Source organism: Anticarsia gemmatalis, chromosome 7 (genome assembly GCF_050436995.1).
Source record: "Anticarsia gemmatalis isolate Benzon Research Colony breed Stoneville strain chromosome 7, ilAntGemm2 primary, whole genome shotgun sequence".
NCBI lineage: Eukaryota > Metazoa > Arthropoda > Insecta > Lepidoptera > Erebidae > Anticarsia > Anticarsia gemmatalis.
Window position 1 is genome coordinate 2,254,419 of NC_134751.1, and position 15,228 is coordinate 2,269,646.

At 35.5% G+C, this 15,228-nt stretch overlaps 1 protein-coding gene across 1 annotated transcript in view; it reads left to right on the plus strand.

Moving 5' to 3' along the window:
* Positions 1-15,228, plus strand: part of LOC142974117 (cholecystokinin receptor-like) — a 154,609-nt gene that overhangs the window by 131,561 nt on the left and 7,820 nt on the right. Inside the window, exon 10 of the mRNA XM_076116271.1 lies at positions 3,910-4,019. Within this exon, the coding sequence (XP_075972386.1) occupies positions 3,910-4,019 (110 nt within the window). The remainder of the gene's footprint in view (positions 1-3,909; positions 4,020-15,228) is intronic.

Sequence of the window (15,228 nt, forward strand, 5' to 3'; positions counted from 1 at the left end):
ATGTATAAAACGCGTAAATGCAAGGCGGATATAAAGAAAATAATTAATTGGTTTTTCTAGGTAAAGCCTGTTCTGACAAAAGTTATATCTAAAAACACTTTCACCAAATTCAATTTAAACTTATTCGATAAACCCGAATGTGAGTTAAGAGCATATCTTTCAAAATAAATCGAGCAAATTTCAGATATTGCTTCAATATTTTAGACCTATTTTGAAGGTTGGAAACTTTGAAGTCAATTTGTGAGTCTGTAGCACTTTCAATACTACCCTGTCAGCGGCTGTGCCGGGTATTCATTATTAAGTTTTACTTATTTGCAAAGGTACTAAAAATACAGTGACGTTGTAATTCCATAATTTTTACACACATACATAAAATCACTCTTTTTCCCCATAGATGTAGAGACCAGAGAAAGCCACTTGGTACCTTAGTATCCTTACAAACTTCTTTTGCTTCGGTGACATCCATACATATCAAATAGGACCGTAATAAAGTAACATTTTATTCCAAAATATATGGAGGAATTGATCAATTTTGATCAAAAAATCCCTCTATTCAAGACGATAGCGGCTTGCAATCGTTCTTTTAGTCGACTTCCTGATTAAACTTTTCGACTTAATAACAAATTCGGAGTGTTAAATCGGTTCTGCATTTATAAATTTTCAATCAAAAATCAACCTTAATCAAGGAACGCAAGAGTTATGAATTTCCTACCAATATTCTCTATACTCCATTTTCGTTCCATTTACTCTGACGAACTGAGATGAATTATAATGAAGGGATCGAGTGCAGATCGTGTGATTTGCATGCTCTACGTTTTGCGTTATATTCAAATCTATCAACGATATTTTGGGGTTTTCGGGCTTACACGCTATTGCTGTAAAGGGATATTACAGATTTTGGACATAGTTTATCTTTATTATACGTAGAATATACATAAGAAAATAATATTCACCCATAATAATATCCCAGATGCATTTAGTCGTCCGTACCACTGTCCAAATTCATGCCTCTTTTATGTTTAACTTGAACTTTCAAGTTAAACGTAAGATTCTCAAGGATTCCTGTCAGGCAGGCTGTCGGTTGAAAAAACATCAGCCGAATCCCCTTTACAGTATTTGATATAAAACAAATTTTGACTCCACGTAACGTGGGATAAGACCAAGAAAGAACTACTTTTTGATTCCATTAAAAGGAATCTAAGATCTTTGACTGACCAAAACCTCCACGTGTACAGCAGTTTCATTTATACTATCTGAAAGGAAATAGTAACAAGGAAAAATTAACCTCGTTTACTTAATGCTTCAGTAAATATCGATAATATGCATCGATAGGTCTTACCGATCAACCAATTTATACACCAAAGCATGTGCTAATTACATTAATAGTGTTATATTGCTTCTTGTTCCTAGAAACGCACCTCTGCGCTATGAGCTCTGGTATAAAGCAATAAGCACGAGGCGTTCCGGTTCACGCTGCGTGCATGACATACAAATGTAAAGGTTCACGTGGCTGAGGAACTGCGTTTTACTTCGTTAGTACTTATAGACACTGCGTGGGATGTATGCAGATCTTGTAGATCTTGTCACAAGCGAGGCAAATCTGTTTACAAGAAAATGTTTTGTTGTGAACAGATTCATATCATATCCTCAAAAAAATGTCTTTCATGGCAGTAAAATAATTTAGACTTCCTTTTTGCCCTATTTTCCTAAGACTATAGATTACAAACTAAACGGTGGGCCCATTAAATCTCCAGAGTGGCCGTCCATTGAGTTTTGGGATGATTTTTTTTTCCAGAGTACAGACTTTAGAGCCCTCCACTTTGATCCCGAATGATATAGACAAAGGAACAGCTTAGTTCTTGAAGATATAAACATTAAGTCTCGAGGCCGTCAAGAAGCCGGCGTTTTCCAAGCGTGGTAGTTACGATATTCAGTCACATGTACACACATTACTAACCAAACCACTTAAACCGTTTACCCACGATTAATAGATTTATCCCTAGAGCACTTATGTCGGTGAAATTGTTTTCAAATGCTGTTAGTTGAATATTGTTAATAGTGTTTAAGCTTTAGTATAATATTAGTTATGTTTGAACATTCAAGTGTAAGTCAGAGTGTATAAATAGAACTATGCTGAACTAGTGTTTGGTATAGTAATTGTTTAATAATTTAATTATCGATTAATAATTACTTTGGTTACGTGAATGAACTATTATTTTCCTAAAAGGAGAGCTGCAAAAATAAAATAATTACTTACTTGCTGGGCACGTAACTAAAGGCCGAACTACAATTGACAATAACTCAAAATGAAGTAGGAAAGAATCAACACCATTTCGTCCGAAAATAATGCTTATAATGACAAGACGACATTAGAATTTGAATCATATATTAATAAGTAACAAAAGTTATTAGTAATTGAAAGACTAAAACGCATGCATAGAATAATCTTTAAAATGAAAATGAATTTGCCCAAGATTATTATATCTACAGAAAATATAGGTCCATTCGGTTTCCACTACCTACTTATTTAATACGCTGCACAAATATCGGAACTTAATTAATTTCATACGTGACGTGGAGGAAATAACAAAAGCATTATATGAGTTCTAAAACTTTAATATAGAAAAATAACTTTTTTACTACTTTTGATTGAAAAGCTTTATTTTCTGTGGTGATTTCGATTTATGACCATAAAGACGGGAAGTGAATCGTATAGCAAAGCATAGTTATGATTAAATATTTCACAAACATTTTGCTATTTTAAACTCTCGCGACTTGTTCACATAATATTATAATGCAACGGGTATTATACGCGATCGAACATTAAAGGTATAACTTATTTGTTGACCCATAACAGCCCATTAACATGTGAAAATGTTTCTTCACAAAAGTCACGGGGTCTTACAAATCCCTGTGATGACGTTAAAATATTAAGAAACAAAAAAACAAACAAAAGTAACCTTTAATAAAATCCGAATGATTCCATTTCGCAATCTGATCTTATATTTGCAATTTCGATATCCCAATACTTTCCGTGACCTTAATATAAGCTAAATTAAATGTTCCAAGTATTGGAAATATTTCAGCAAATCGTCTGTCACCTTACTTCTTAGAAATGTTGCGGGATTAAACTTCATTTAGAAGGAAAATCTTTCTGCAGGATTAGGTTTCATTACTCTTAGACCCACATAAAAGCGCAATGCTTTGTGGGGTTTCTTTTTCATATTTTGTGATATATACTCATTAAAATAAAATAAAAATGACGCGATAAATCCGATTTTAACATGTTATGTTTGATTTACGTAACAAATTGTTTGTGTTACGCCTGATCTCTCTTGCTCTGAAACAGCCTTATATTTGTTGATTCATACGCTTTCAGGAAATAGAAGTTCTGAAAATTGAGGTAGACTAAAACTGAAACTGTTGTAAATATAATAGAAAACTTGGGTTAAGTTCGAGATAATAGTCTTATTTTGATCTTGAAAATCTTGTGTTGGATAACGTTATAACAACAAATCAGAGCGGCGGATATCCATTATTAAACCAGCTATCGATAATATATTTTTCTTGCAGCAACTTGCCGAACCTTAAACTGATTTGCCGATACTTTCAGCAATCATCGTTATATTCTAGCAAATTTACACATAAATATTTAACATTAATCGATCTTTTCAGTATAAAAACATTTTTTTTTACTTTCTGTTTAATATCCAACATCTTTACTAATCTCGATTGGACACAAAGCCAAGGACTCTTTTATAACACGTAGAGTGTCAATTCTGAACACGAAAGCAATACGATCGTATTGAAAGTTGGTACCCTACTTTTCCGCAACAGAATTTCGAGCCAAGTCTTAACGACCCATTACTTTTTATAGCGGCCGTATATTAATGGTGATGAGTGTTTCAGGGCCTGTTTTCCTGAGAAGTCGGAGTGCAAGCAGGCTACCCCTCCACCAGTGAGCTCCAGCCAGGATGCTACTGCTTGCGTGATCAGGGGCAGCCACACTGGACGCACAGGTATTTATAACAGTTTTCTTGTACTAATATAACGTCTGTTTAAGGTTTTACGATTAAAACCAATGTTACCAGTTTTGTAAAAGTGACAAAAAATCCCTGTCGTCATTTTTTGAGTGAACTTGAGTGCCGCTTGGATAAGCTAAACCAAATTCTGCACGCCTTTTTGTAATTTTGTTTAACTACATACATTGGTACTATCTCAGGGATTTCGTCATTTTGAATGTGAGATCGAGAACATTGCATTTGTATTGTACCTACTAATAAGCTGTTTAGTAGATGTATTATGATTGTTTACTTGTTGTGGATCGGTTCAAAAACTGTTTGCATATAAATTGTTAATAAAAGTCGTATTTTCTTAACACGCTTTTGCGTATTTTAGGCTTCAAAAGAGCAAAGTCAATTCGATTGTAAATAAATTGAAACATAACATTGTCTTCTTTACTCTTAATCATAAAAACACAAATTGATCGCCCAAGAAAAAAATGTTGAGTCTTAAAATAACTTTGAAAAATACTAATGTAACCTTATATACGTAAGTAAAACGCAAGTTTTGTGAACGTTTCTCGCATAGACAAAACAAGCCTCTTTCTATAAATTGACGAAGAAAATGAAAAATATTTGAAATCAAAACCATTCAAAATTACTTTTCATTACAATATCGCAATCAATATCGCTTAATAAATTGTTGATAATCAAATAAAATGTTTTACTTTACAAATAAGTCATTGGCAAATTACACATCTACTGGCAAAGTTACCAAGTTCTAAACTGATCTACATATTTATATTTACTGCACACTTAACCTTAACCCTTAAGTAAAACGTAAATCAAATCAACCCCTTATCGCCCACAGCAAGTAAAACTTTGTAACTCGATTTATTGGGTACGTTATAAAGGTGAACACATACCAACATTTCCTTGTTTTAAGTAAGTGGGAGGCTTAAAATAAGATACAATTAAATTATTGGAGTTTTATGTAATTAATTACAAGTTTATTTTTAGTACCAAGGACATTACAAAACTCCAGACTGCTGTTGAGAATTTCCTAATAAAAAACTTTGCCTAATTGAAGACTCCAGGGGTTTTAAACTCGTGTGTCGCCTATAAAGATTTTTGTTTGTCGTACAACTAACAGTGTTTATTTCCCTTTGGTGTTTCTTCGATCAATATAATCAGAAGTCGTTATCAGATTTGACGAGTTACCTGAGAGCTGTCCTAACATTTCATAGCTCATAATTATTAATGGAGTGATAATGACCTTGTTGAATGCCGGCCTAATGGTTGTTGAAGCACTTTAGTATTCAAGACCTGTCGTCAACTGAATTTAGTATCTGTATGAAAACAACAATGTTTAATAATATGGCAAAGTTGGCACCCACTAGTCAACTTTGCCTACTTTTAAGGACGACCGGGAAAAGTTGACTTCGACATTGCATCTGAACTTTTGTGTAAATTTTTACAACTTTTTTAATGACAATTTGTTTGTATTTTAAGACGTCTCCCTAAATTGCTGTGAGATTCGTGCACGAGTGAGTTACTTCAATAATAAACAGCAGGGCTACCTGAATCAGTCACTCTTTGTATTAAATATTTATGAACACAAATTGAATCTATCAAATAATCACAATTACGATTTCAATGAGCAATATTCTATTAATACGTAAGTTCGTTGTACTGAGCCTAAATTATGAATATTGAATGTCATAATTACATAAATTATGTTATTATAGAAGATTCAGTAATAATTGGCGTATTACGGAAAATTTTGTAATACAGCTATAGGACAAACCGTCCCCGTAGAACGAAAAGTCATTAAGTAACAAAATGTTCAAAATCGACTTATAAATACCAATAAAATCAGTAATTTTTTCTCCATATTTCTGTCTTACTCTCGTATTCATAACGTAATTATTTAGAAAAATGTAAATCGCGAGACTTAATTAAGTACATTATTTGATTTGTGACAGTTGAGTTACAAGTAACTAAGTCACCTGATTACTTTTTCTCTTCTTTGTTGAAAAAGATACTTACGCATTAAAGTTCCTTATCTACTTTTTCCGCATTACTCCCTATAGGCATGTCTTAAAAAATAGTAATGCGAAAACTCATCAAAGTGACTTAGTAATTTTATTGTATGTGATATTTTGTGCGAAAAGTAACTAACTGCCATTAATTATTTTTCGAGCTATATTATTTAAGACCAGACGTTTAAAAGAAAAAACGACAACTAACTATAGTGTTCTGGTTAATATTTTCCCTGACTGTAGATGACATAACACATTAGAGTATTATAATTAAAATGTTTTGGCTACTTTTCACTCAGCAAAAACACTACTAGATGAAAGGTTGGTAACTATGTCCCGTGATACGATGCTACTTAGTGAGATTACGCCCTTTGACCTTAGGACCCTCGCCGCGCCCGCGCATTATTGCAGTCACTCGCAGAGGCGTATTTTAAGATGGCGCGCCCTGGGCTCCGCTAGCTTTCCGCCCCATCAAGGAATGAAAAAACTAAACTTTATTTTCATTTTTAACAAATTAGTTTTTTACATTGTCCTGATCAATTTTATTTATTAAATCGGCTTTAATCGACCTTCACCTCCTCTGGGCAGGCTGAGTCGTCCAGATCTGTAATGCTCAGTTACGCGGTCTTTGTGGGCCTGGACACTCGGAAGGTGTCCTCCCCGATAACTTTCCTCAATTTAGAGGCCAGGGCATCCGCTTTTCCGGTCCCTGACCCCTGGGAGCTCAACATTCGAGCTCCCGTAGCCGCAACCCCGAAGCGGACTATTTCATTGTCGGCTTGGTTTATTTTGTCCTTTGCGTCCCTAATAACGTCTCTATATGTCGCACCGCTTTTTGCCGCCTTCAGCTGCAGCTGGAGCCCGAAGATTGGGCGCCTTCTTCTTCCTCCTTCTTTTATTACAGAATTGATGAGTATCTAAACGACAATAGCTCTTGGGAATAGTCGCTCGCTTGATTAGGATTCTTTGAAATTAGGGAACTTTGCCATAAATTGTATAAACTCAGTAGCAGTAGGTCTAAATATTGTAAAATATGGGCACTTAATGATGCAAATAGGTGATGTTACATACAATTTGATGTTAATCATAAAACTGTCACTTTTTTTCTTTTATATTGTTCACAACCAATGTGCTCACTTGTTGCCCATATTCTTATTATCACATGCTAGTAGGTGCTCCCAACATACGGTATGATCAGAGACTAATAAATAACCGTGAGTTTCTTGCTCTTCTCATAAGGCTCCACCCCCTTTCCGAGCTAGTGGTAGATTCAGTAATTGTAACGACTATCATAAGTGTCAATATTTGACCTAAATGAATAAATGATTTGATTTTGATTTTCTTGCCCTTTTTGTCGGCTTCCGTAGCCTTGGGCGCCTTGCTATTTTTCCCGACGAGCTGCTACTCTTTGGCAGCCGTCGGTTTAGTGAACGGCGGTTTGGAAGCCACTGCACTGTAAGACGCGGCTGTTTACCCTGCTTCTCCCTGGTCCGGAGACCTGTGAGCTGCGGTGCGGTGGCGGTGGCGTGGCGAATGCGTTAGCAGGTACAGCTAAGGACGCTGCCCCTGGTTTTTCTGGCGCGGGGGTTGATGCCGTTGCCTGTGACATGTGATCGACCTCCTCTTGCAAGCGATAATTCTGGGCCTGACGCGCCAAATTTTCCTTCGTGGCATACTGCCTGCTCAACTCCGACACTGCCAGTTTGACGTTCCTGGCAGCGTCTTTGAGGGACTTTATAAAGGTCACCCTTGAGGTGACCGGTTTTGTCGGCCACCTCCACCACTGCCTAGTGGTGAGTGAGGATGGTGTCCGCCAGCTGGATGGTGAATTTGTCCTTAGGGTCATTGTCTGACACTTGCTAAAACTGGGCGTGCTCCGACCCTCCGCAACTATGCTATGCAGTCAATACGGCTGGGCTTCTTGCCCCCGATCTCCTCGGGTTTGAGCTTCTCGCCTCTCCCACTTACATCATTTGGGTAAGTTTTCAAATTTATATTATCCAAACAGTTCCCGCGAGTGTGGTGGCAAGTATCGTTCCACCGAGGTAGAGGCCCCATAATCCGGTGACCCTTATACTACTGGAGGGCGGGAGGTGCCCCAGTGGCCGCTTGCGTCTGGTTTTTCTGGCGCGGGGGTCCCCGCAAAGCGAATGAACTCTGACCACGCAAGGCCCCTAAAGGGGGCGCCACTGCTGGAGTTACTCGGGATTTTCACAGAGGTGGTCTCCTCGCGACCCAGCCGGTTAAGGCAAGGCCCTCGGTCAAGGATGTACGGATTTACGATAACTGACGGTTGACGAGGGCGGCAGCGGCCTGGCTCTTCGTCAGCTCGGGGCAGTGTGAGTGCCTACTGAGCCCGTCCTCCCACTGACGGCTCACCTGTCCCGCACCTGTGTCCTCTGCAAACAGAGGGACACGCGCAGTAATTTTTTGTTACTCGCGATCACTGTTTCCCCAACCTTTCAATTCTACTAAGCCCCCTCACCCCGACAAGATGCAGACCCAAGAGAGGAAACCAGCCCGGGCTATAGCCCTTCTAGCCCTAGGGTAAATACACCCCTGCAAGGAAAGATTTGTTAAATCTTTGTGTCAAAGGTGTCATACCAAGCGAACTTTATCCTTGGTATGAATCTTTACCTGTTAGTAACGATGTGGTGGATAGGCTATGTGAGCCTGACGTCACTTAGCTCGAGGAATAAGAGGAAAATGATGTGGCTACATCATTAATGCTGTTCTATTGATGATTTTGTAACGTGTTCTTGTTCATTATGTTTTAATTAGGTTTTGTATACTTAAAGACAGTTTTTTTTCAATAAATGTTGCCTAAGAATGTTGTTTTACTTTTATACTTTTCAACTGATAGGACACTAGTTTTAAATTAGGCAATAAATTAATAAATAAGCAAAGTCTATTTAGTTGGGTATTTTATTTAGACATAGTTATGTAAAATATGTTTTACTCCTAAAATAACTAACTGATTTTAGTTACTAGTATAATATTTAAATGCCGATGCGAAAACTAACTAACTACATGTGAAAAGTAACTAAGTGACAGATAAATAGGAAAACCTTGGGGTAAAACAAATTATCCTTTACAGTTAATAATTTATATACTATTTTCGTGGTTTAATACATATAACATATACTTAATTAATATATCTTCAAAACAAAACCTTTCATGCATCGATAACTAATCTCCGAAAAAAGTTATATTTTTTTTTGTCATTTAAGACATAAAACACCTCGTATCTCAAAATCACTTAAGTGTTAGTTAGTGATTTTTCGCTCTACGGGGACGAAACATTGTCGTTTCTTTATCACGGTCTTCTTTACGGCCACAGTCGTTTACGCAAGCTTTTCTTTTATTCGTGTGGTTAGTAGTCTTCTTACAGTCAAAATTATTGAATCTTAGCAAAAGCCCATGACTTGTCGCAAAGACTAGTAACTTAAAAATCAAAACCAACTTTTGTTGTTAACATGTTTTCGCAAGCACGGAATAGTTCAAGTGAAATAGTTGTATAGTGTGTATTATGTGCTGGCTGCACATAATTTATCAAAGAAAATTGTGATATATCGACGGGTAAAGGAGCACCCATCGAAAGCATGTCTGCACTAAAAGCTGGTTAACACAAATCGTTTATTGACTTCAGAAAACAGTCTTATAAAAATGCACAAACTAATGTGCATTTTTATGAGACTGCTGTAAGGTGCTGGATATCCTACGTGCTTAGCACCTAATAATCCGTATAAGGACGATCTTAACCTGTTCCTTCTTCCAAGCGTATGATTATTATAATGAAATGTTACCTAACCTCGCCCTGAATAACACATAGGTGCATATGAAGGTCTTAGTCTCATTTCATGGATTACTGAACTTCAAAACCTTGGCGTTTGTGCATAGAATATGATGGAAATTGTTTGTAAGATTGCTAAGATGATGTGGGGTAATGGAGGCTGAGTGCATATCGCTTTCGTGCTCTTAAATGATAAACAGTTTTCAGATGAGTTTTTCTCAAAGTTTTAAAATATGATGAACAGCTCTGTAGGTTATTTTCTTTATTAAATAAATAAATAAATTTAACCCATTACTGTCCCACTGCTGGGCAAGGGTCTCCTCCCGTAATGAGGGAGGGGTTAGGCCTTAAGTCCACCACGCTGGCCAAGTGCGGGTTGGGGACTTTGCATGCCCTCAATAAATGTATTAAACAAATTTTTAGGCATGCAAGGTTTCCTCACGATGTTTTCCTTCACCGTTTGAGCTTGTGATAATTATTTCTAATACACACATAACTTCGAAAAGTCATTGGTGTGTTGCCTCGGATTCGAACCTGCGACCACTGGCGTGGGAGGTGTCAACTTATACCACTCGGTTATCACTGCCTATCACATCATTAATAAAAGAACAATGGCAAAAAAATCACTTATATTTTTTGAGCGTCTTCGAATCTCAATATTACCAATGTACTTTATTAATTATCGTATGAATTTCAGGAATATCATTTTTACCTCTGAAAGCGACATTTAATAGATTAAACAAAAAGTAAAAAATTGACTATCTAAAAATGATTCTCCATTTCCATTAGATAAAAAAATGTTGCCATTCGGTACTTTGTTGTTTAATAAGTAGATTTATGTTGTCTTTGTCTATTTAATTGTTTAAATAACTAAATAGTCTTCAACGTGAAATATATTGTTATGACTAGTTATTTAAAAACAGTGACTAATAAACTAAAAACTTCTCATTTATTTTGCTCATACAAAGATATATTTACAGTCAACAGAGATATTTTAGTAGTATTACGTTTTTAAAGTATGGTAACAATATTTTCTGCTTCGGTTAGGTTAGATTGTTTGACGTTGACGTTTGGTGATTTTTCGGCATTGACGTGTTGTTGTGCTTTGCGATTACTATTGCTTTTTCGTACCTATTTTCAAACAACTCGGATTTACTGAGGATTTCTGCTGTATTTGTTAACCCTGCATCTCTAACGGATTTGGATTTGGATTGCATGTACCTACATGACTTCTACTGATTCATCACGGACGTTCCCTTACCTTTTGGATTCTGTGAACTAGTCTAACACTTCTTCAAGTATGGGAAGTCGTGTCAGACTGACTCGAATTTTGTGCGTGAATTAAAACATAGAATAACTTCCGCTGATACCCTGCCTTGGAACAAAATACAAGAGTTGCCACATTGCTGACTAGCTGGATTTACCCAATAACATACCTCACGAAAACAATATTACGTATACCTACATAGGTATTATTTGAAAATAACGTATATGGTCGAACAGGAATCTTAGAATATAATTGCAGTTGCCCAGTGGATAGGCATACAATAGGCTGCTGTGCTGACTTTAGTCTGGTGCTTATGATAGGCCAGGTATCAGGATAATATTATAGCACCAGCTGAATTTTAAAATTACATTATAATCAGGGATGTGTATGAAAGAAATAAATAATGTAAAACCTTTTCATTTTTTATTTACCTTTATTGCCTTTGCCATGCTGATATATACTATCTGATAACTTCAATACCCCATAGTACAATTTGTTTCATAATATAACAGTCTAGTAGTAGCAGTAGTACCAATATATACCCAGAGGTTACCGTATGGTAACGTCTGGATATATAATGGTTTCAGGGCTATACCAGCTCGAAAGGTTGAGGCAGTCAATTTCACTACGATGACGATAGTAATATACTACCATAAATGATTGGCGATACGTCAATGTTCGCCTCTGCCTGCCCGTCGGAGAATAACAGGGGTGATATTATAAATAAATGCACATTCAAACAATATTTGTCAAAAATATTAACATTTTAATGATGTGATGATGACATAACCTATAAAAATATAAACTCAAATTACTCAGGATCTCCGGTACGCCTAATGAACATATTTATATATATAGAATCAGGAATTAATGCTGCATATTATAACATTTGTTTTATTTGAAGACGCAACATTTTAAAATTAGTGATTATGATGTATGAGATTTTGCCATTGTTCTTTTCTTTATTAATGATGCATTTTCCATTAACCTTTCTATACTTCCACGAAAATTATAATACGATTAAAATGCTTCAGGGGTGGGTAAACGATCAAAGAGTTGAGTTCAACTTTGATGCAGTTTAATAGTACGTCGCTTAATCTTCTTTGCGATTGGAGCTTTCTGGGAAAAGGCCTTCCATTACGTGTTTTGATAACCGTCTGAAAAAATAGGTTTTTTTTCAAACAACAAAATATAAACATAATTTGGTGCGATCCTTACAAACTTCCAATGCCCTACATCAATAAAAAATATTATACATCAATCTAATATATAAAATTCTCGCGTCACAGTTTTCGTTACCGTACTCCTCCGAAACGGCTTGTCCGATTCTCATGAAACTTTGTGATATTGAGTAGGTCTGAGAATCGGCCAACATCTATTTTTCATGCCCCTAAGTGACACTTTTTTTTATGGCAAAACAACGTTTGCCGGTTCAGCTAGTAGTTTATAAGGATATACCAAAAATCACCCCAAATAAATGACTAAATCATTTTTATATTGAGCCAGCTTTTTATAACTTACATGGCTAAAATTAAGTTTGACTTTTCTTGCTCACTCACATAACAAGCGGTTTTCCTCGTTTTTATGAATTCGGAATATTTTTACGAAGTTATTTCACGACTGACGCGTGTTCAGAATAGGTTATAATATTTGGTAAAGTTAATTCAGTGAGATTCCGAATACACTATTATTTTATCGTAAGGATTCTTTATAAAGGGTTATTTTTGTTATATTCTTGTATGTATTCACAATACGTATAATTTATATGTGTTTTCATAGAAAATAGGTTTTGTTCTTGACTTTCCTCATGTGATTTTCTTCATATTATTGAGATAAAAGGTAGCTTTTTATTAAAGATCCATACATTTTATGAAGATTTATTGACATCAGACTCATATTTTACTTATAAGTAATGACCACTCGATAATCGGGATTTGAATTAATTCCTGTAACTGCGAGTTACGAGAAGGTCAAAAGGGGTTCGTGTAATAAAATTATACACACGGTGCTCCCCAGTTCTCTCTGCACGTTAGCTCGACCAACTATCGCTTTAATAAATAGTTTAACCCTTTTAATGCAATATTCACTGCTGTTGTCAATTAAGATAATAGTCGTTAAGCCATGTCAATGGCCTTTCGCGCGGCTTGAACAGCTTTGACACTAGGTTGACCACTTACCATACGATAGAGAGATAGGTAGATAAGTTAAAAAAAATAATGCAGCTAATGATCGGAGCGGTAATGAAGATAGATCGACACCGTTTACTATGTATCCATGTAAGATTCTATGAAAACACGTGCTGAATTCCAGCCTGGCAAAATTGCCCAATAAATATGCATCGCATTCCTAGTAATAAAACTGATCTCACTAAAACATTTCATAGAATTACTCAAACAACATTACAGTAGTTTCCAAGAATTGTCGCCATTTTGAACAAAACAGGTGCCAATTGTTTGAACAAAACGTATTGTTATTCAAAATGATCTTCTATTTATATCATCATGCATGTTTTACCAAGAAAGGGATTAATTACGCGTTTATTAATACCTGATTTGAAATCGTATAAATGCTTACACGTGGTTTGCGATAAAATATTTCACCCGACCTTATTAATTACCTTAACATATTATACATAGTGTACTTAAGGGAATGTTTAAGTACGAATATTAACTTTAACTGCACGTTTGACGCAGTGGTTAACGTGGTCACCTCGCCGCAATAACCGTAATCAAAAATCGGCTATTTTTTAAGTCAAAATCCTGATCAAATATCCAAGCATCAGCTGTTATTATACGGTATATATTATTCCTGCTCAGACAATCACACTACATACAATTTAAAAGAAAGTAAAACTCAGGCACTGAAGATAAAATTCAATTGTGCACGATTTCTTCTATCCCGAACAACATAGTCCTTTAAGACCTTAATAAAAAGAAGGCGATTTCAACATGAAGTTTCATTGACCTCTCTTAGAGCGATGCCTTTGGTGAAATACAGCCTTCAAATTCATTCGTAATTGGCCATCGTGTAACCGGAAGGTATCGGTTTTCTAATAAACTTGCCTTTTATTAGTAGATCTAGGGATAGAGTCTTTGGTTAGATTCTGTCGTTTTGATAATTGTGATGGTTGGTAGTTGGTTTGTAACTTATTTAAGAGTTGGTCTTTTTAATAAATTATTTGTGTCATAATTGTGATACTCATTTTGAAACTTGTAAAAATAAAAGAGTTACTTCCTTTTATAATAACAACAGATACAAATACCAAAACGAGATAATTCTACCTAAGGACTAAAAACTAAATCTTCTGTTATAACTTATCATTATTATTAGTTTTTCTTTTGGAACCTACATATTTTTGCATGCATTTTCATTTGGATTAAAAGCACATCTAACTTTAACACCTTTCGAGTAATACTTTCACTCTACCGTAGTTATAAAACTAAATAAAAGTATAATTTCCTAAAGGAGTAGTTCCTGTAGTTTTACGTAAATAGAGAATTCTGAGCGAAGCGCTTTGACTGCAAGCAATTCGTGCAATAGAGCAACAAGATCCGATTCCGATTCATATTCTGCGAACTGGATTGCATACGAAACCGAGGCATATATATTTTTGCAGCAGCATTCATATTTTTATCAAAAAGATGGCCGAATGGGTGGGTTTCGCACTACTTTTTTTAGCTTCTTAAAAATATTTATAGAATTATCTTTATATAATAATAATAATTAGTTTTTTGCATTATTAAATTACTTCATATATGTATTATAATGCAAAAACCGCGCTATTTAATAGGTATAACAATAATCAAGAAAACAGACTTAGAAATTATATATCAGCATTTGAAACATCGAATCGTACCAAATTTTTATGTGAGAAATAAAAAAAAATACCTTCTTAGAAAAATGTACGGTGAGCATCAAAACATATTTACTCTGTCATATTTTCAAAAGCATTTTTATTAATGAAAATTGTGAAAAGGCTACCTACAAACTTTATAAGTACAATTTCAAATCTTACAGTGTGTACATATTTCTAACACCAACTGTATTTCGGCGTACCTTAGTCTGAAACTTAGCACCACTTACTAATGTGTATATTCCCGTAGTAATGTCAATAAAAACTTCTCG